This window comes from Coenobita brevimanus, chromosome 71 (assembly GCF_032717465.1).
Source record: "Coenobita brevimanus isolate Jiangsu-jjx chromosome 71, ASM3271746v2, whole genome shotgun sequence".
Classification (NCBI taxonomy): Eukaryota; Metazoa; Arthropoda; class Malacostraca; order Decapoda; family Coenobitidae; genus Coenobita; species Coenobita brevimanus.
Genome location: NC_137024.1, coordinates 44,114,884 through 44,138,538, shown reverse-complemented (window position 1 = coordinate 44,138,538; position 23,655 = coordinate 44,114,884). Strand labels below are relative to the sequence as shown.

Below are 23,655 nucleotides of genomic sequence, written 5' to 3'. Positions count from 1 at the left end.
TCTCAGTGTGTTTCTGGGGGCACTACACTGTGTCTTTCTCAATGTGTTTCTGGGGGCACTACACTGTGTCTTTCTCAATGTGTTTCTGGGGGCACTACGTTGTTCTTCTTGTCTCTCTCTCACTGTGTTTCTGGGGGCACTACGTTGTTCTTCTTGTCTCTCTCTCACTGTGTTTCTGGGGGCACTACGTTGTTCATATCTCACATCGTCTTCAGAGGCACTGATTTGCAAGCCACGCATTTCAGTATGCCTCCAGTTGTTAGAATGTTATATGATTTAGTTTTTTTTTTTTTTTTTTAGAGGAAAGCAAAAAGGGAGTGAAAAGCGGCGGCCGAAATCCTAAGGCTCTTTTTCGTCCACCTAGCGAGGTTTTTCCCCTTGCATGTGTCTGTCTGTTTTGTAGTGATGGGCGATACTCGATTTTTTCTGTAATCAATTATTTCGATTGCTATTGTAGTCAGTAATCGATTACTTTTTTAGTACTAAAATGCGTGACTTAAAGAACAGTGCCCCCGAAATATACCATAGTGCCCCCGAAAACAGGGCAAGCAAAATACAGCTCAGTATGCCCGAGGATGTACCGACACCCCCACACGGACCCCACGGGGTAGCCGCCACCAGTCACAACCACTCCCGGCAACAGCGACATATGTCAGCCCGGGCCGTGCGCCCCTATGTCACGTAGCCACCACGCCGTCGCCGCCATAGGAGAAAGACACTACCTTCACGGAGTGGGATTGTTGAATCAGCTAGGGGTGGAGTTGTCATAGGCACTCTAGACGGCGCCCTACCGGTAGAGACGATCTATGGTCGCTCCCATCCTCTTGAGGCAATCTATGGTCGCTCCGAAAGTGCTCCGGTAGAGACGATCTATGATTGCTCCCATCCTCGTGAGACGATCTATGGTTGCTCTGAAAGTGCTCCGGTAGAGACGATCTATGGTCGCTCCGAAAGTGCTCCGGTAGAGACGATCTATGGTCGCTCCGAAAGTGCTCCGGTAGAGACGATCTATGGTCGCTCCGAAAGTGCTCCGGTAGAGACGATCTATGGTTGCTCCCGTTCTCATGAGACGATCTATGGTCGCTCCGAAAGTGCTCTGGTAGAGACGATCTATGGTCGCTCCGAAAGTGCTCCGGTAGAGATGATCTATGGTCGCTCCCGTTCTCATGAGACGATCTATGGTCGCTCCGAAAGTGCTCTGGTAGAGACGATCTATGGTCGCTCCCATCCTCGTGAGACGATCTATGGTCGCTCCAAAAGTGCTCCAGTAGAGATGATCTATGGTCGCTCCCATCCTCGTGAGACGATCTATGGTCGCTCCGAAAGTGCTCCGGTAGAGACGGCCTATGGTCGCTCCCATCCTCGTGAGACGATCTATGGTCGCTCCGAAAGTGCTCCGGTAGAGACTATCTACAGTATGGTCGCTCCCATCCTCGTGAGACGATCTATGGTCGCTCCGAGAGTGTCTTGGTAGAGACGGCCTATTGTCGCTCTCTTCCTTGTGAGACGATCTATTGTCACTCCGAGGGTGTGCAGAAAGAGGTAAGGAGAGAGACGTCCCTACGGCAGGAGACTAGATCCCAGGCTTCCTGTCCCAGAGTGACCCATACAGGCCTCACAGCCTCCCCTGGTCTCTGTTCCCTACGTCTGGCTCTAGAGCAGACGCACCTGACGGACCCCAGTGGAAGTCGCTGCCGCAGCCCTCCTCTGTCGGCGCCCCTAGACGCTGGAGACCGCAGCCCGCAGTCTCTCTCGGTTCTCCCCAGGACACCCGGGCGCGATCTCCCTGCGCCCCCACGACACCGTAAGGCCCTCATTACAGGCCGAGACTTATCACAGAGGTTCCTGGAGCTATTCGGCCCCAGTCCCGAAGGCCACACTCCTGAGCCCAGCCCGGAAGCCACGGGTAGCCCAGGACGCGAGAGGACACCTTTACGAGTTATCCCGTGCCCTCTTGGCACGCCTCGCATTGGCAGTGCCCCTAGCCCGGCAGGATCGCCGATGACATGTTCCTGCCTATCCCCCTGATGAATACGTGTGATACTGTAGTACGAGTGATTTAGGTTAAATGTGATTTCCCCTAGTATAAGTATTGTGCAGTGACTTCATATAGTGAATATCGGGGCAAATAAGATCACAGTGAGAAGCTAAAGGACGAGTGTGTGGAGCAAGATCTGATGAACTATGTTTATGAGTGACGTCTCTTTTATACAATTAGAAAGCCTGTGCCGCTGGGAGATTCCCCTGTAATGACATACCCCTATTACTGTGAGCTCTAAAGGAATATTGTGAAAGGGAGTATTAATGGTATTCTCTCCCTCCCCCATGCTACCCATAAATCTTGTTTATCACTCTCTCTCACCCCAATATCCCGAGTAAGTGTGAATCAAGAATAAAATCAATTACCAAAGTCCCTTGGCTAGTGGGAACCGTATAAACTTCACGGCTAATATCTGCCGCTCTCCAGTATTACCATGACTTTCCCCTAGCCATCACAAGTCACTCCCTGCACCCTCCCCTATCTCCTCCTTGTGAGACTTTCCCCCCGCGCCTCCCGCGCGCGCCTATATTCACTGCACTCTTGATACACTAGGATTGATTGTGTTGTCATTACTATCAGAGAAGCAAGTATCCTGCGAGATACCCATATCCTAGATAAGGTTTTATATTGCTATGTATTGTGTTGTAATATCTGCTGATTTGTCCTGTGTCTGATTGTGGTAATATACGTGTAAAGGTTGTTACCTAGAATTTTTGTGTCCTGCCTCTCTTTATTGCACTAAGCTCCGGTCTCGAAAGAGGACCCCGCTCCACGTTAGGTGTAATAGGAATGAGAAGTAGAGCCTAATTTCACCTTAAAATAGACATTACATGGGTCTATTGGTAAAGTATAGTATTAGGTAAAATGTTATGGCTTCATTGGTCTCTCTCTCTCTCTCTCTCTCTCTCTCCAAGCATTAAGTTAAAGAAAAAGATCAGGGAAAAGTGAAAACATTGTTAATACCTGAAAATTTAATTAACCAGTAATCAGATCTGCTGAGCCACCCGCCACACAGTCACACGACACACTGCCACACAGCTGGCACTGTGCAGTGCACACCCACTGCAGTCTACACAGTACACAGTAGTACACAGAAACTGCCTGTACTACTTTGTTGTTGTATTAGATTTGTCTTCTCCAGTGTCTGATGCCCCTGCTTTTTATTCTGCTCGTACATACACGTCGTTATTAATTCTCAGCTACCTCTTTTTTACACATATACTCGTATGTTTATGAATTAATGCGTTTATTACAAAACAGATTAATATGTATTGGGTAAAATTCATTGAAATGCACGTTTAAAATATATATTTAATGTGTAATTTATGCTGGGAGAAATCGTTTGGTTATCGATTACTGGGTACTATTATTGATTAGTAAAAAATTTTACCTTGTAATCGATGTAATCGATTACAAATAATGGATTACGTCCACCACTACTGTTTTGAACTGATAAGAATTTGGCGAAGCTGCGATATGTCTCCGATTGCCATAAGATTGCTGATCTAGCTTTGTAGGGATGGCAGGTGATATGCATTCGTGGGCTTTTCTTAGCTGATCAGTTTTCAATAAACATAACCTGATCATATTGCAAGGCTAATTATACCTACTTTACTGTGCTTCCAGATACCCCAGAGAAACAGTTGCTTACTTGTGATTTATTGTGTGTTTGCTTGGTCAGACAGACTGGGGTTAAGCAAAAACAATAAAAACAAAATGTGGATATGATTATGAAAGCACATTCATTACCGAAACACACCAAGGGTGTTGTAAATATGAGTATTTACATAATGTACAGGCACCACTAACTACAGTAGTCATGCTTCATCTCAATATTCCTGTGCATTGCAGTTCCACCCCGCCTGGCCCCTTTGAACTTTCCAGTGGGTACCCGTTCAGGCATGCAAGCAAGAGCAACATGTCTGGTACAGGAAGGTGACCAGCCTGTGACGTATTCCTGGAGCAAGGATGGACGTCCATTGGATGCTCGACTTGGTGTCCGCACCTCACAGCTAGATGCCTTTACCTCCATCCTTGTAATAGAACAAGCAGCAGCAGCTCATTCTGGCAATTACTCCTGCACTGCCTCCAATGCAGCAGCCACAGCCACCACCACAGCTCGCCTCACTGTCAGAGGTATGTCTGGGGTAGTAGTGTAATAGGGGAGGCATGAGTGGAGAAGTTTGCCCATGTATTGAAATAGAATGGTGAAAGTACCGTAGTCAATATATACATAAGTGCATTTCAGTATGTGGTGAGAGGTGACAAGCAGAAAAAAGTTCATGTTTGAGGAGTTCATGAGTGTAGACAGAGATGAAATTTTGGCAGTCTTAACTTCTTAACCCTAGATAGGTAATGTGGGGTCTCAGAAACCCCAGTCCCCGAAATTTAATTTTTAATAATATGAGCATAAGGTCTACAGATCTGTCCGTCTCATTACCTTCCTGCCTAGTGATGCTCTTCATGGGGATGATGGTATCATAGCTGTACCTGGCTCTGATTTTGCTCTATAGAGCCATTGGGGTATGTTAGACCCCAGATTACCTATAATGTAACCTCAGTTGAGCCCTCTTGTGATTTTTGTATTTCAGTTTGCTGTCTATCTCCTTTTGTATACAGATCCCAACATTGGTCTACTGCAGACCACCCAGGGAATCATGATATTACTTTTCAATTTTGCAAGATTTAATTTTGAAATTTGTATACCTAAAATTTAATAATTTTTGTATAAACTTTAAAAAAATATATATTTTTTCAATTAAACTTTATTTTTTCTGGCCCTATTTAAAGATAAGGGGTTAAATTATTTGTGTATTGAAGCATTTTGAAATATCTGAAACGGAAGTTTTTTTTTTTTTTTTTTCCGTGGGATCCGTCAGACCCCACGTTACCTAATATAGTAACAAAATCAAGATTACCTATCTAGGGTTAAGCATATGAACAGTGTTGTTTGCATAGCAGTATACTCCTTAGTGAGATGTAAGTACAGTATCTTTATTTGAAGTACCGTACTGTAATTGCTGTACTGTGTTGTAGTAAGTCATACAACACTGAATGTGGGGGTAGAGGGCTGTCTGTGGAACTTCCATTGTTCCCTGTTCAGGTCATAAACAATACTACCTGTTACCTGAGGCCCAGCAGGTCTGTGTCAAATGGTTTCACATGTCATCGTTTTGATGTTAACATCCACCATCAGTATGTACTAATACAGATTAGGGCCATCTTATTCAAGGTTTTGTGTAAGGTATTATTGAGGACATTTATGTCATGTCGGCGGTTTTTGTGGAAGCTCAGTAAAGTTTATTTTAATGAAAAGAAAATCGCCAGACTGTCCCCTACCCCAGCCATAGATCAGACTTGCATCTTTTAAAACAGTATGGTATGTAGACTGGTTGTCTAACCACTTGATCACCATATCTTCATGTTAGTTAAATCATCATAGCCCAATTCTCAGTATTTATATGGAGATAACAAAACCAGTAGCAAGGCTTTTTGATCTTTTTTGAGACATGGATCAGAAGAGAAACAATTCCCAAGGTAAGTTACAATATGTGCAACACCTGTGCTTGAGAAGGTCTTTTAGCCTTCAAATAAACTGCAACCCCTCATGCATGGCGGGGTCACCACATCATTATGGCAGCAGTGAACATGTGAGACATATGGGGTACCAGTCCTTTATTCCCTCCCTTGTTTAATCTCCTAGTATGAAACATTGGTGCTGTTGTTGGTAGAACCTCAGGCTCATTTGGATATGAACCCTGTGGGCTGTGGGCTTAAGCTGCCTTTTTTTCTTGCAGTGTGAAATCCTTTCAGGGTATAGAGGTGGAGCTGAGGGACATTTGTATAGCCCTGCCTACATATATGGCAGTGTCACCATGTGAAGCCATCCCATTCCAGCACTCTGTGTATGAAATGACTCGATGATCAAGCAACAGTGCATGTAGTAAAGTACAGTCCTTCAGCCAGAGAGTGAAAGATAATTGTAATACACTGTATGCAGATATAAAAACCAAGTGAATGTGTATACAGTACGCTACAGAGATTTCATACACCCACCTTGCAGTACCCCCAACATGGGTGGTGGAGCCCAGCAGTGCCAGTGTGGCTCTTGGTGGCAGTCTGGCCTTACCCTGCTTGGCCACAGGCTTCCCTGATCCTGTTACCACTTGGCGGCGTCAGGCAGGTTAGTCTATCCATTATCCATCAGTTATGATGTTAAGCAGTAATTGTTTGGTTTTGGTTTCACATCCAGACATGAATGCAATTTTTGAAGATTACCTGAGCTTGGAAAGTCTCACAGATGACCTCAACTAGTCTTTCTGTTTCAGTGCAGTACTGTGGCATCCATTTGATATGCCTCAGACTGTATGAATTCTGAGCTGTTTAATGCTAGACTACACTTTACTGTGTTATCATGATTCTGTGGTTGTCCCTGGCAGTACCAGTAACAATAATAATTCCTGTAGCTTCTGGAGAATTTGTGGATGTTGGCAACAGTGGAGGTGGGGTAGCAGGAGAGGGGGGGCTGGCTCAGTGGCAGAATGGGACACTGTGGGTAGGACGAGCAGCACGGGGACATGAGGGACGTTACCTGTGCGAAGCCAATAATGGTGTCCCTCCAGGCCTCTCACAGCTTGTTGATCTCACTGTTAATGGTAAGTTATCTCAGTCATTTCCAAATTCTGGCAGTAGCATCTTGCTTAGAAAAAACCTGCATGTTATAAGCTATTGAGAAATATCCCTTCAGTATTACTGCAAACAATATTATTCACTTTGAGAGAAAGCTTTTGGACTGAAGCGTTTAGAAAATATCTGGTTACTGCCATATGATCGTATTCAGCTCAGGAAAGACTACCAGAATGAAAGGATAGGAAATTTTTACTAGCAACACCTTCCTTATGATTTATTTTTCCAGGCTACAACCTGGTAGATCAGGAGAAACCTTTTGAAATTAAAAAGGTCAAAACTTTCATTGACACTTCTGCTTTGAAGTTATGTTTTATTTAATTCTGTCCACCAGACAACCTTGTACAGCTTATGAGGAACCTCTCAGATTGATAAGGCTGAAAAGAACCCATGATCATGATTTATAGTTCAGACCTTGAGTTACAGAATGTGCATGTTCAGTATTGATTCTATTCACAGAGTGGCCATATTGGTATTGTACTGAGCTTTCACAGGAGATTATTTTAAAACCAGCATGTACTGTAGTATGGTTAGAAAAAAATGCATTTCATGATTTTCAGCTCACCTGCATAAATCATGATTCATAGGACACTTAGGAATATGCAATTGCATGTTTTAAGTCAGATTTCATTTATAACTGATATTGTACACAGAATCCTTACTTAACACTGATCACAGTGAATAATCTAAATTTTATTATCAGAGCCACCATGGTTCAGAGCAGTGAAACAGCGTCAAGAAGTTCGTGTTGGTGCCTCTGCCACCCTCACTTGCCATGCCAATGGAGATGCACCTCTCACCCTCACTTGGACAAGAGATTCTGTGCCCCTTTCTCCCCAGCCAAGGTATTACAAGAGTGTAGAGTAGTGTCTCATGTTTTTTTTTTTATCCTCACTTTGATAATCATTATAATTTTTGTATACATTTCTGCAGTCACAGTAAGAGTACAGTGTAAACATATAATTGGGCAGCTCTTCTACCTAGTAATATTGGTACCATTGCATGAAGGCATCCCTCTCCACCAATTTTATCATGCAATAAGATTGTGTATTAATATTAGCTGTTTTCCAAACTTCAGGAAGTACAACAGCTAAACTAATCATTTAGAGATATATCAGATGTAATCATGTACCAGTATAGCTCTGTGGGTTGGTGGGGTACTTGTAACTTTAGGATAATTGAGTAATAGGACTGGAAAAATAAGTAAGGTAAATCTTTTAGCTTTGAAATTATTACGAGCAAGTGAGTGCAGCAATGTTTACTCTATGTTGAGCTGAGAAATGAGTGGCCTGACACGACCTGGCCTGGCCCAGCCCGATACGACACGACCCAACCTTGATGGTTTTCAGAGGCTAATAACTTTTCTGCTGTGTGAAATAGAGAAGATTCTTTCAGCAGGTAGGAGATACAGTACTTTCAGTTAATTCTGTTTTTAGCTATACAGGCAAACCAATGCAGTTGGTTAAGTAAAAACCCATCGCTAGGCAGGATATTGTAAATCGGGGGAAGATTTAACATGTAAAGTTTAAGGATGCATTTGTGAGCCTTGGGTTCCTTTTCCTCAACCAAGTCCTAAACCCACCCAGATTAGGAAAAAAAAAAGTTAAAAGCCAATCTAAATGGCCTAACAGCTGTAAAAGAAGCTAACCTAAGCCTAACACCAGTAAATAACACACTGAAACCAACAAATACAGTTTGAAAATCATAAAAAATAGGTCAGAAAATATCAAACACCTCCCATTACTTATGTCTTGTAAGTCCATGTCTGGTCCTGGTCATCATCCTTGCTATCCCCCATGAGGCTAGGGGATGTGGTGCACCCTAGCACTCACTCACCCTCCTTAAAGCCCTCAAACCCCATCATTAAACCGGGGCTTGGCCATCATTAGGCAGAGTAGGGTGGTATTTCTACCCCCATCACTAATCGGGGGTATCATAAAATTGGGATTTATCTGTATACTTACTCATGAGACCAAAGAAACCCCATGGAATCCCAGCTTTCCATGGGAATGTGCTGAGGGCTTCAATAGACATGCTCCACTATGAAATTGATTTAAAGCACTGTGAAAGTGACATGTGAGATATGTGTTGCTTTTTATTTTCATATGTTGATTGCACGCACACACGCATATACTTTATGTGTGTGCGTGCATGTGTGTGTGTGTGTATTTACCTAGTTGTGATTTGTGCAGTGAGGTTGGATGGTGAGGATATGGAGAATGTGAGTGCATTCAAGTACTTGGGCAGTGTGATGAGTAAGGATGGAACTTTGGGGGATGAAGTGCGTGAAAGGGTACAGCAGGGAAGGAAGGTTGTTGGTACACTGAAAGCAGTGATGAGAAATAGGGAGGTGAGTATGGAAGTTAAGAAGTCACTGAATGATAGTATTGTGATCCCTACCCTGACGTATGGAAGCGAGGCATGGACCTTGCAAGAGGGGAACAAGTCAAGAGTGAGAGCAGTGGAAATGAGTTACTTGAGAGGAGCATGTGGAGTGACGTGGAGGGACAGGTTGATGAATGAAGAAGTGAAGGAACGCTGTGGGGTGGATGTGGATGTGGTTGAGAAGATTGGGAGAAATACACTGAGGTGGTTTGGACATGTGAAGAGAATGGAGAATGAAAGACTGACTAAGAGGGTGTATGTAGGTGAGGTGGAGGGAGGGAGAGGGAGAGGTAGACCGAGGATGAGGTGGAGGGATGGAGTTGAGAGGTATATGAGGGAGGGGGGGGGGTGAGTTGGGTGAAGGGTAGTCAAATGGTGGGTGACAGAGCGACTTGGAGGCGTTTTGTCTGCGGCCACCCTTTGTGGGATTAGGGCGTCGGGCTATAGATAGATAGATAGATAGATTTAGGGGAAATGAGCAATGCTCGTACTGTCCCATCTCCATAACTACTGTACTAACGTCCAGCTTGGTTTTGAGATCGTGCATAGCCTTGGCATTTATCACCCATTTATCCAGGTTATTCCATACATCAGTAGTTCTGTAAGGGAAGCTGTATTTCTTGATGTCTCTGTTGCATGTGGTCCTTTTCAACATTTTTCCGTGACCCCTCGTTTCTCTTTTTGTCCCACTAAAGCAGGTCCTCCCCATCAAGCTTCTCCATTCCCTTGGATACTCTGTACACATTAATCATATCTCCCCTTATTCTTCTTTTCTTTAGGGTTGGGAGATTTAGTCTCAACAGTCTTTCCTCGTATGGGAATTCTCTCAAGCCAGGTACCATCATCGTTGCTGCACTTTGTAGTCTTTCAATCCTTCTTCTATTTGTCAATTTATGTGATGACCATACCACTGCTGCATATTCCAGCCTTGGGCAAACCATCGATACAGTTAACTTTTTCATCATTTCTTCATCCATATAAGTAAATGCAACTCTTATATTTCTCAAAAGGTTATACGTATCTCTGGTGATCTTGATTATGTGATGTTCTGGTGAAATGTTGATTGAAAACAGTATCTCTAAGTCTTTCTCTTTAATTTTACTAATCCATTCTCCCCATTCTGTATTTTCCTGTTTGTCTCTCTCTACTCTTTCCCAATTCCATTACTTTATTTTTCTTTGCACTGAAATGCATTTCCCACCTTGATATGATATCTGACCGGAGTCAGATATCATATCAAGGTCAGTTGCAGCTGTTTACAGTCTTCCTCTTTTTTCACTCTCCTTAACACCATAGCATCATCTGCAATTAGACTTATATAACTGTCTGTTCCTTCCACCATTTCATTACATAAATCAGTAACATGTCTGGTGCCAAAACTGACCCTTGAGGTACACCACTAATTCTTTTACACCTTTCCAACTGCTGGTCCTTTATAACTGTTCTCATCTTCCTATCCTCCAAAAATTTTTCATCCACTTAAGTGAAGCTCCTTTTAGACCTCCTGTGTGTTCATGTTTCCACAATAATCTCCTGTGTGGTACCTTGTCACATGCTTTCTTTAGGTCCTAAAAGACACAGTCAGTCCATCCGTCCCTCTCTTGCGTACAGTCTGTCACTGTTGAGTAAATGCTTAGTAGGTTTGTAGTACATGACCTTCCTTTTCTGAAGACATATTGGCTATCTGTGCGTGTGTGTATGTGTGCACGTGTGTGTGTGTGTGTGTGTGTGTGTGTGTGTGTGTGTACGTGTGTGTGAAAGAGAAAATGTGAGAAAATAAATATTTTAGCTCAGTTATTCATCTGTTATTGTTCAACTACCATACCAGAAATGTTGAAAGTCTGCACCAAGATGAAATAATGGTGATAAGCTTATGTACAAACCCTTGCTCGCTCATTATGTGCTCACAAAGTGTACTTTCCTGGTATATTGTACTGAGGCTTGACAGTCTATGTAATGGCTGTCCTACAGTTGTATATGGAAACTGTTGATAGCTGCATCTTCCTACCTAATTTCTTTCCTACTTTCATGATTCTGCTCATCCTCATGGAATAAAAGTGGAGAGAAAAATTTATACATGATAGAACCTTGACTCCTGGATATATTTTGCATTTGCTTGTCTGATATTTTCTTTGAGAAGGATAATGTAACTTTTAAAATGAGCATTCACCTCAGTATTTCTTTCATTGTGCTTCAGATACCATGTATCACATGGCCCAGAGACAGGAGAAAGTGAGGGACAAGGAGGACGGGTGACAAAGCTGGTGGTGTCTGAGGCTCGACTTGCTGACTCAGGCACCTTTGTCTGTACAGCCACCAACCCACATGGCACACGCACTGCCCATTTGCACCTCCTTGTGCAAGGTATAGTACTGCACTCCCACCTCTTTGTCTCACTTCTTTTTTTAGTTGGTTGTTTAGCACCAAAGAAAAGTAGCGCTAGGCACCTACTCACCACTAGATACCAAATAGCTAGAAGCATTTTGGTAACAAGAGGGTAATCTCAACACAGACTTAAGGAGAAGGGTGGTGTAACTTATTACATTTGTGAATTATTGTGGATGTTCCATAATGTTTCATTAGATATCAGAGACAGTTCCACTTGCCAGATGGTGTCACAGATAAGGTTGGCAGTGGATTTTTTCTTAATATACTATATATTATTTTCATTTTGACTATACTAATCCATGCAGAGTCATCTAAGCTCTGAAGTTACATTAACCTCAGTCAGGGTGAGGTTCAGCTGTGAACTTGATACCAGAAACAGATGATGCAACCATATTGTCAAGCCTGCCTCATTGCTGCTAAAACCAGATCCTGCCGAAAACATGGCGATGTTCTTCCTACTTCACCTTTTGTATGCAGGAGGTTGGTTGCAGTAATCACCATGTCTTTCAAGAGTGCCCATGTTAAGGACCATAACCTTCCAATCCTGAGTGTTCTTCTGAGAAAGATCCCCTCTTCCAGAACTGAGCCAATACAGTCCTTACAACATGAATTGATGGACCTTCATCTCATAGTCATTGCTGTGGGTATGAGGAGGTTGCCTCTACCAGATGCCACCCAAAATAATCTACAGTAGTATGATAGAAACAACTTTTTGGTGGCAGTTGTTCTTATCCTGTGGTATGGAAAGATCACTGGAAAGCTCTTAGAGGTAGTGCATCATCTTCTTCCAGCACAGATCATCAAAGAGATTCCCTAGACCCCACGCCAGGTTTTGACCTTCTGTATATACGGTACCCCAGCTTCACAACAGCATCAGTGGTAGAGGTATATCTTTCTAAATCCCAGAGCAGGGTGCAAGGATTTTCTGATGTTGATGTCATACTGGCATGCAGTACATTGCACACTAGCTTGTCCATCCATCCATCTATCCATCATCCAATGCCACATTGCCCCATGAGGAGCGTAGGAGCCCTGGGCTAGGCAAGTTGGTCCTGACATTTAAGATGAGAGTGACTAGCCTCACTCATCCCTGAGTGGCATTATGTGAGCAACAAACCCCAACCAACCCTTGAATATAAACCTTCTCCGGCTCAATCTGATTGGAGTGCTGTAATTACCCACTAAATCACCAGGTGCCAAAATTTGGTTACATGGTTACCACCCAGCATAGTAAATGGTTTCCCGGTGTACAGGAAACCATTTGGCTTGTCACTCAGTGCAGAGTCACCCACAGACAGAAGGAAGAGGAAGGAATGAAGGAAAGACAGACAGAAGAGGGAGTGTAAAGTCACCCGTAGGCAGAAGGACAAGGAAAGAATGAAGGAAAGAAAGACAGAAGAGGATGGAAGGAGAGAGGGATGGAGGAGGGGAAAGAGCAGACACCCGAGAGCAGCACTACATCGAGTGATTGGATGGAAAGTGTCCCCACCTACCACTTTTCAAGCAGCAGAATTTTGCAGACTGTTGAGTTGCTCAACCAGGAACAGTGTCATCACACTGGCAACTATGCAAGACCTGTAAGAACCAGTCATTAATCACTCACAGTGATGAATAGTCATCATAACATGAAAAAAATTGTATGAATATGAAAATCACACCCAGTAAAGTGGCAGCTGTCCACGTATTTTTTACAAAATTATTAAATAAACCATCACTGCCATTTTTGCCTTTAGTATGCCATACACTGTACTTTGATTGTTAATGTCATTCTTTGATTTTCTGTAGATTTTAGGAATATAGGCCTGCTATTGCAGGCTTCCTCCAGTACTGGATGATTGGGTACAATGAAAAAAGTCTGTACCAGTTTTTGTCTCCTGTTATGAGGCTGTTAAGGCATTTAACTATGCTTCTCACAAGAACATTTATATAACTAGCACTTCCACTCCACAGCACCCCATCCATGGAACTTGGGTACGCGGAGACATCAGAATGGTCTATTGACACTCTCAGGGAATCACTAATTGGTTGTGCTTGGAAGCATCCTTGGCTCCATTACCCCTCTGCAAGCTCAACCACTGCTAGATTATCCAAAACTTTAGGTTCTGTTTTCTAGAACATTTGGCATGCACAGTGAACTGCATTTCTTTGTTCTATCTATCTATCTATTGCCAGACGCCTCAATCCCGTTTGGGGTGGCCACAAACAAATCGCCTCCAAGTCGCCCTGTCCCCCGCCATTTCACTACCCTGCTCCCAACTCACACCCCCCTCTCTCATATACCTCTCCACCCCATCCCTCCATCTCATCCTCGGTCTCCCCCTCCCTCTTCCACCCTCCACCTCACTCACATACACTCTCTTCGTCAGTCTTTCACCCTCCATCCTCTCCACATGGCCAAACCACCTCAGTGTGTTCCTCACAACGTTTCCTATCACATCCACATCAACACCACAACGCTCCTTTATATCCTCATTCGTCAGCCTGTCTCTCCACGTGACTCCACAAGCTCCTCTTAAATAACTCATTTCCACTGCTCTCACTCTTGACTTGTGTCCTTCCAACAACGTCCAAGCTTCACTTCCGTACGTTAGAGTTGGTATCACAATACTGTCATGTAGTAACTTTTTTACTTCCATGCTCACTTCCCTGTTTCTATCACTGCTTTCAAGGAACCAGCAACCTTTCTTCCCTGCTGTACCCTTTCAAGCACTTCACCCCTCCAACCCTCCATCCTTACTCATCACACTACCCAAATACTTAAACGTACTCACATTTTCCAATTCCTCACCATCCAACCTCGCTATACATTCACTGACTTCACCTCTCTCCAAGACCATCACTTTACTCTTCCCTACATTCACCTTTAGGTTCCGTTTCTTACACACTCTCTCAAACTCATCCACCAAGCCTTGCAGCTCCCCTTCATCTTCACTCAACAACACAGTATCATCTGCAAACAACAGTACAGGGAGTTTCCAAACACTATCCTCTCTCACCAGGGCCACTCCAACATCCACTACCCTACCTTGTACCTCTTTTATTACCCCATCCATGTACAGATTGAACAACCATGGAGACATGACACATCCCTGTTTCAAACCAACTTTCAAAGAGAAAAATTCACTTAGTTCACCATCCACACGCACTGCAGCCTTAGCACCATCGTACATACTCTTCACAGCATTCAACAACTTCCCATCTACTCCATATATTCTTAACACTTTCCACAATCCTTGTCTATCCACCCTGTCATATGCTTTCTCCAAATCCATGAAAGCCGCATACAACTTCTTTCCCTTCTCTAGAAACTTTTCCACTAAAGATCTAAGAATGAATATCTGATCTACACAACCTCTTCCTTCCTAAAGCCTCCCTGTTCTTCTCCAACTAATTTCTCTGTTCTTTCTCTAACTCTGTCTATAAGTATCCTACCATACACTTTTCCTATTATACTAAGAAGACAAATGCCCCTATGATTACCACACACTTCTTTTTCCCCTTTTCCTTTGTACAAGGGAATAATTATACCTGACTTCCAATCCTCCGGGACTCTACCTTCCTCCCAGGCCAATCTGCACATCTTCCACATCCATTCTACTACTATCTCTCCCCCATGCTTCAGCATCTCACCACACACTCCATCAATTCCTGGGGCTTTCCCCGATTTAACTTTCTTCATTGCTTCCACAACCTCTATCCTACTGATTTCTACCTGTCTTCTCACCTCCCTCCTTCTCCCAGCCATTCCCCAGCCACTTATACTCGCATTACTTCCATCCTCTACGTTCAATAATTCCTTAAAGTGTTCTCTCCATCTGCTCACTTTTTCTCCCTTCTCCACTAGTAATCTACCATGTTTATCTTTCACTCCCCTGCTAACTTCACTTCCACCCTGTCTTACTCTTTTCACTTCTCTCCAGAACATTTTCTTACAGTCCCTCCACTTTACACTCAAATTCCTTCCAAATTCCTCATCCACTCTCTTCTTACTCTCTCTTACTAATCTCTTCACCTCTCTCTTCCTTTCCACATATAACTCTCTCTTCTGCCTCTCAACTTCTTCCACGCCCCTATTTCTCATCCATTCATTGTATGCTTTCTTCTTTTGTGCCACAGCCTGTTTCACCTCTTCAGTCCACCACGCTGTTCCTTGCACCCCCTCCGTCTTCTCTTCCTTCCACACACCACATCACATGCTGCACATATTTCTTCTGTAAATATCTTACACACACCTTCCACGTCTCCCATCTGCTCCAATTCATATTTGCCCAATCGTTCCTCCACTTCTCTCTTATACTCTTCCTTTTTCTCATCCTCTTGTAACCTTTCCACTCTCCTTGCAACTACTCCTTCCTCTCGTCTTTCCCTTCTTCTATTCCTCCATCTTACTTGCATCCTAATTCTGGCCACCACCAAGTAGTGGTCAGAAAGGCCACTCCCCCAACCTCTATAAACTCTTGCATCCAATATACATCTTCGCATCCTTTCATCCACACACACATAATCAATCATTGCCTTCCTTTCATTCAGTTCACCACCCACCCTTCTCATCACTCGCCATGTATACCTGTGGATCATTTTATGCCTGAAGAGGGTATTGGCTATTACCAACCCCCTCCCAGCACAGATGTCCACTAACGCACTCCCATTCTCATCTATCTCAGCAGGCACACCCCACTCACCAACTATTCCATCCACCTTCACATTACCAACTTTACCATTCATATCACCTATCAAAAACACTCTCTCATTCCTTCCAAACTTTTCCATGCACACTTCCACATTTGTCCAGAACTCTTCTCTCACTCTTCTAGCACGATCTTGCGTTGGCGCATACACACACACAATCGCCCACATTTGTATTCCAACTTTCAACTTTACCCACACAATCCTTGACCCAACTGATCCATACTGTCTTATGCTCTTCTTCCATCTTTTACTCACAACTATACACACTCCTTCCTTTGCCCTCTCATTCTCATCTACTCCTGCACATATACCCCATCCATACTCCCATTCTCTCACACTTTCTCCTCTCCATTTTGTTTCAGTTATTCCACATACATCCACTTTCGCATCCTCAAGCACCTGGACAATCTCTCTCTCTTTCACCTCGTCATTCGCTCCTCTTACATTCCATGTACACATTACCAAGTCCTTTGTCCGGTCCTGGGTCGTCAACGTTTGGTCAGTCCTTGTCCGAGGCTTCTTGTTTGTTTTTTTAGTTAGTTGTTTTCCGGGGAGGGGCACTAACCCTCCGCCAACCCTTTTAGTCGCCTTTTACGACAAGCAGGGATACTGGGGGAGTATTCTTGAAAACCCCCACAATACAATATGTGGTAGGTGGGGGCGCTCACCATCCACTCACTCGATATAGTGCTGCTTTGTGTGACTGCCTTTTCCTCTCTTTCTTCCTTCTTTCTGTCCTTCCTCTTATGTCCTTCTTTCCTCTTCATCTTTCCTACTTTCTTTCGTCTTCCTCCTGTCTGCAGGGGACTCTACTGTACACTGAGTGACAAACCAAATGGTTTCCTGTACACCAGGAAATCATTATTTTACTATCCTGGGTGGGAACCATATAGCCAAATTATGACGCCTGGTGGTTTAGTGGATAATTTAAGGTGCTCCAATCAGGTTGAGACTGTGTAGGTTTATGTCCAAGGGATGGTTGGGGCTTATTGCTATTGTAATGCCACTCAGGGATGAGTGAGGCTGGTCACTCATCGTAAATGTCAGGACCAGCTTGCCTAGCCCCAGGCTCCTACGCTGCTTATCAGGCAATACAGGATTGGATGATGGATGGATGGATGGAAAAATACAGTATATAATTGCATATTCAGAAACATATTATACTGTAAACTATTTTCTACTATTTGAACACTGTGTATTTACTCACTTATCTGTGCTGTTTGTGCATCTCTTTCATGGAACGTAAATATTTTTCATGGTTACCTGAATTAATGACACTTTCTTTTGTTTCAGATGTTCCAGGCCCTCCATCTGGAATGAGGGTTGAGGAGGAGGGACCACGACATCTGAGTGTCACCTGGACACCTCCACAAGATTCCAATGCACCCATTACTGCCTACATTGTCACCCTTGAACCTCAGCCAGGTCCTGGTGAGTAGGTCTGTGGCTTAGTGGCTTGGAATGAGCCAGGTAATGCGTGACTATATTTCTGTATGGGGGTGATATAGCTCTCTGTGATGTTTTATGTGAAACTGATAAAGGAATTCCCACATAAAGAAAATGCAATGAAAAAAAAGTACTGGTACAGTTATTGCACAAGAACACATCATCAGTAGCAGAGTACAATAATGTATATCAAAAACTCCCTTTTTTTTTTTTTTCCCCAGTCAGCATCTACATTTTGATGTATGCAATAGATATCTCTGAGTTTATGCTCAGTCAGTGGATGATTAGTCTTCAAATATGAATGCTTGTTTTGAACACCATTTTGGCTAAATGATGGTAGAGTGTTCAAAGCTATATTTACCAAGTCTTAATTTCCAGGTGTTTCCAATATCTGTAAAATTGCTTTGGTGTCTTATATGTCTGCAAACTTACACTGAAATAACTGACAAGAGGCAGTGGCTTCCATGCTATGTATGATTTCTTTATACTGTATTTTAGGTTAAATATGCAGTTGTATGTCTAAAGCTTACAATTTAATATCATGCTTCAGGCTTGGTTTGAAACTGTAAGTGTGTACGGTAGGAACTCACCAATAACGATTTCGACAATAAAGTTTTCAGCAATAACGGTAAGTTAGAATAGATACCCAGTTTCTGTAATAACGTTTGGATTCACTTGAATAATGGTTATTTTGAGAATGTCAAGTTGTTATACTGCAATAATATCCATAACAAGTTGAGGAATGAAGCAGACAAACAAGAATAGAATAAGGAAATTGCCGAAAATGTGAGCAGTATTGAGGAGGAGATGGAGGATCCTCCTCTCACCACCTCCCCTGACTCACCCACCGCCATCCCATCCACCTACACTCCCCTACCTGACTCACAGTCTGCCTCCCCCTCCACCTCCACAGCCCCACCTGACTCTCCTGCTCCACCTGGCATACCTGCAACCCCCAACATAATGACTGTTGCTGCATTCTGGAAGAAATATAACATTCAAGAGGCCATAAATTTCTTCGTCAATGCCCGGAATAATAAAACATTGGCAACCATTAAATATGCCTGGTTGGCACTCCAGCCACAACTCAAGCCTGCTGAGACAGAGAGAGAGCGGCCATCAGAATTATTGACTAATGATTGGACTTGTAAATCAGATTTAACCCGTTAACTGCACATGGCGGTTTTTTGGAGGTGTCCGTGGTGGGCAGACACAGGGGTAAAAATGGAATTTCCCAAAGGCCAAATTTTGTCTTTGGAATTGAGAGAACACATGCCAAAGTATATAGTAACGAAATATTAGCTCAATATTTACCTTGGTAAAGCCATGGATGAACATCGATGTGTCTGATTCCCTATTGGAATGTATGTTTTTTGTTTTCTTTTTCACTTTCAGTTTCGGTTTCAGTTTTGAAGGCTCAACATGCTTGCATGGGTCGGCCTTGGTCACCATGGCACTATATTCGAAATTCACCTGCGCAGCCAGGGCCGTATTTAGCAGTCGCACTCGGAACAGCCCAGGCTGTATAGAGCAGTTAACGGGTTGAAGAAAATACCAGAAACAGTATCACGATCGAGTGAATGCCTGCCATCAGTCACTCATCACTCACTCTCTTTCACAAAGCTGGCCAGCCGAGCTGGAACAACAGAGAAGAGTTGAGTAGATGATGACATTGGTGACTTTTCTGAAGATTCGGACTTTATGGGGTTTGATGAAGTGTTGATGGAAGTGGGTGACCCAAGTGTGAGAGGCAGGACTGGGGACGAGGCCAGGGAGAGGTCAGGGGATACACTCCAGTAGCGTCCATGCACAAGCCTCGAAACAATCATCACACCAAACACCTCATTACTCCTTTAAGATGAGTTTTATATTACTCATGATGATTTAATAACTAATCTTATTATTTCAGCTAAAAAAAAGTAGTGATAGGAGGGCTTCAGGTGGGAAAAGTGGATAAAAGTCTTGGAGTGCCGGCACCAATAAACCCTTTATACATGTATTTTAATGTCACGCAAATAACGTTTTCGGTAATAACAGCATTTTTCTGGCACCAATTAGACGTTATTCGTGAGATCCTACTGTAGGAGAAATAAACCTTCTCAGAAGGACTATTCCTCTCACCCCATTGAACCACTTAATAACCTCTTTGATATACTGTACATTACAATATTCATCTTATGATCAGGGTATCTACATTACATCCCAGTCATAATGAATAACTATACAGCAGCAGTCTTAAAAATTATTTATTTCAAAAAGTTACACTGGCACCATACTTTGGTTGTAGGCCTAACTTGTCTTGTGCCACCCACAGTACTTTATCATTTGTGCAATCTCAACAGTACCCTTCTTTTTTCTTTAGTTTCTAATTTGTCCAAAACTTGTTGGTTAATATGTACTTTTCTTTTAAAATACTCTGTATTGCTGTCGTGCATCAGTAGTCCGCTGTGAATCAGCATCTGCAGCTTTTGGAGCTTTGTGAAACTGAAATGCGAGTGCTGGGTCCTCTCAACCAGGACAAGGTGTTTGTCAGTGGTGACTCCTGTTGCCGCCTGATAGACCCCATTCTTATGATCTTTCAACACCACACCTTTTTCAGTACATTTTTGTAAGGTAGTACCTCGTTCATCTTTCCCTGCATTCCTTCTGGCACCTTACATGAATGGAGGGAATCCTAGGTTGGTAGTTGATTCACCACTTAGTGTTGCCTTCTCTACTGCTTATATACAGTACATCTCACCTTTTTTCCAGATCCGTGAATGCCATAAACACCTTATAGTCCTTCTCACAAGCCTTCTCCACTATCTGTCTCACTGCAGATATTTGATCCACACATCCTCTGCCACTCCTAAAGCTACCCTGTTCATCACTCACTAGGACTTCTGATATCTCTCTTCTGTATAATAATTCTTCCATATACCTTCTCTACCACACCCAGTAAACTAATGCCATGATAATACTTGCACTCACTTCGCACACGTTTATTTTTGTACAGGGGTACAATCACAGCCTTTTTCCACTCTGCTGGCACAGTTTCATTCCTCCATGCCTTCTTACATATCTCCAACAAGCATTTCATTCCGCTTTCTCCACTACACTTAACCATCTCTGCATACACCTAATCACCCCCAGCTGCTTTCCCATTTTTCATCCGCTGCACAGTGCTCTTCACCTGTGCGAGTGTCATGTTTCCTGGCAATGCATTCCTTCTCTGCACACCCCCAAAATGAGTCATGTTTAAAGTGTTTCTGCCCTCTCTATTCCCACTCATCAGGCTTTCAAAATATTCTTTCCATCTGGTCCTTAATTCATCCCCATGGGTTAATAATCTACCACTTACATCCTTCACACCTTCACATTTCTTCCCGCTGTCACTTCCACATTTCCGCACCTCTTTTCAGAATAACTTCCTATTTTCAGAGTAGTTTTCATTCATTTTTCTTCTTAGATCATCATTTACCTCCATCTTTTTCCTTTTCACTATAGTCGTGGCGCACAACTCTGAGGTTGTCATTATCATACCCTGGCAACCTATCATTCAAAAGTACATTCGATTTCGTGTCATATTATACACAAATCATATTATTATGCATGAATATAATGAGAAAGGGCAGTGTTTGGAAACTCCTTGTACTGCTGTTTGCAGATGATACTGTGTTATTAAGTGAAGACAAAGGGGAGCTGCAAGGCTTGGTGGATGAGTCTGGGAGAGTATGTAAGAAACGGAATCTAAAGGTGAATGTAGGGAAGAGTAAAGTTATGGTCTTTGAGAGAGGCAAAGTTAGTGAATGTCAGTGAGGTTGGATGATGAGGAAATGGAAAATGTGAATACGTTTAGGTACTTGGATAGTGTGATGAGTAAGGATGGAAGTTTGGAGGGTGAAGTGCTTGAAAGGGTACAACAAGGAAGAAAAGTTGCTGGTTCCTTGAAGGTTGTGATAAGAAACAGGGAAGTGAACATGGAAGTGAAAAAGTTATTACATGACAATATTGTGATACCAACTCTAATGTATGGAAGTGAAGCTTGGATGTTGCTGGAGGGACACAAGTCAAGAGTGAGAGCAGTGGAAATGAGTTATTTGAGAGGAGCCTGTGGAGTCACGTAGAGAGACCGACTGACAAATGAGCAAGTGAAGGAGCATTGTGGTGTGGATGTGGATGTGATAGGAAGTGTTAGGAGAAACACATTGAGGTGGTTTGGCCATGTGGAGAGGATGGAGAGTGAGAGACTGTTGTTGTTGTTGTGATATTCGCCTCACATAGTGAGGACACGGGCAAACAAAGAGCCCGTCGCAGAAAAGCGAAAACAAAAGCTCTCCAAAGAGAGCATAGCGGTGACAGCTACATGTCGAAGCAGCAAGGCAGGACAGGATCAGGCGTGGCTCAACAGTTAGGAGAGCAGTCTGGTGGCAATGTAGTTGATGAGAGCAGCACGTGGTGGATCTATCTCGATGCCCTCACGGATGACGGCTTCCTCAGATGGAGAGAGGGAGTTGGAAATGTATGCCTCACGGATCTTCTGATACAGTTTCTGATATACGAGAGGCAGTGTATCAGCGTCGTTGATCGGATCCGTGAGGCAATCGAGTAGCTCTTCTAGGTCCGCATCCGTGCGAGCATCGAGATCACGAGTCCCTGAGAGTGGTGGAAGGAGGGCCTCGATCCGGCGAGCAACGGAGGAGGGGTCGCTCTTGATCTTTCCCCCTTTCTTCTTTTGTTTTTTCCTCTTCTCCTTAGGTGGAGGGGGAGAAGAAGAGAGAGCGATGGCGGCAGGCGGTGGTGAAGGTGGAAGAGGCTCCTCCACTTCGTCAGGAGCAGATGGAGAGGGCAAGGAGGAGGGTTCCACTACGTCCAGGTGTTCTAAAGGGACGGGGGACGAGACACGCTCCTCCTCAGCTCCTGACGAAGGGAGGTGGACCTCCACGACAGTCTCCCCATGCTCACAAACCATGGCCTGTAACGGTTCCGGGTCGGCGATCGAAGGTTCCAAGGTGGTGGCGCTAGTCATCCGGTTGAGAGGGGCAGCCAAACACAGCCGTTTTCGCGGTGTCATGCGAGGTGGTGGTGGCTGCTGTCGCCAGGCCTGACGCTCCTGACGAGGGGGGAGACGAGGATCGCGGGTGAAGCTTCGGGGAATAGCAAGGCGTGGAAGGCTGTTCTCCTCAAAGATCTGAGGAAGGAGAACAGCCAGAACCGCCTTGCTACCCCCACTAAAAGCCTCAGCCGTCGCGATACACATCGCAACGAGTGTGTTTGTGTTGCTAGCACTTCCATGACCCTTTGGCCGGCGTCTCTGGGCAGGGTGACGCCGCCATGCATGGGCAGAGCCCTGCACAGCAACACCACCCGGCCCAGTGACGTCCTTAGCCTCGGGACCCTTGGAAGCCTGTACAACACAAAACTCCACCGTCTCTCCCTCGGCAAGAGAGCGCTGGAAATGCCGTGGATTTGGTGCAACGATCCCAGATGCGTGCACGAAAACATCAGCGCCAGTGTCCCGGCGTTTGATGAAACCGTAGCACGATCTCACATTGAACCAATTCACGGTTCCCTGGATGGTGGTGGCTCCTGACGGCACAGAACTACTGTTTGGTGCCCCCCTCAACGGGTCGCAGGCACGAGCAGAGTCGCTGGAAATCTCGGGCATAGTGACGGCTGGCCAGGCCAAGCTATGCGAGAGGAGTCGACGTGAGAGACTGACGACGAGAGTGTATGTGAGTGAGGTGGAGGGCGAGAGAGGGAGGGGAAGGCCAAGGATGAGATGGAGGGATGGGGTGGAGAGGTACATGAGAGAGGGGGATGTGAATGGGGAGCAGGGCAGTGAAATTGCGGGGTACAGGGTGACGTGGAGCCGATTTGTTTGTGGCCATCCCATATGAGAGTAAGGCATCTGGCAATAGATAGATAAATATATTATACACGAATATTATTATACACGAACATGTTATACATGAATCACATGCGTCGCATATTATACACGAAATGAAACGGACTTTTGAATGGTAGGTTGCCAGGTCATG

At 44.1% G+C, this 23,655-nt stretch overlaps 1 protein-coding gene across 1 annotated transcript in view; it reads left to right on the top strand.

The window, feature by feature from the left end:
- Positions 1 to 23,655, top strand: part of LOC145406769 (cell adhesion molecule Dscam1-like) — a 235,237-nt gene that overhangs the window by 147,086 nt on the left and 64,496 nt on the right. Inside the window, exons 11-16 of the mRNA XM_080277865.1 lie at positions 3,893 to 4,177; positions 6,105 to 6,224; positions 6,508 to 6,696; positions 7,431 to 7,583; positions 11,339 to 11,476; positions 17,483 to 17,620. Of these exons, the coding sequence (XP_080133991.1) occupies positions 3,893 to 4,177; positions 6,105 to 6,224; positions 6,508 to 6,696; positions 7,431 to 7,583; positions 11,339 to 11,476; positions 17,483 to 17,620 (1,023 nt within the window). The remainder of the gene's footprint in view (positions 1 to 3,892; positions 4,178 to 6,104; positions 6,225 to 6,507; positions 6,697 to 7,430; positions 7,584 to 11,338; positions 11,477 to 17,482; positions 17,621 to 23,655) is intronic.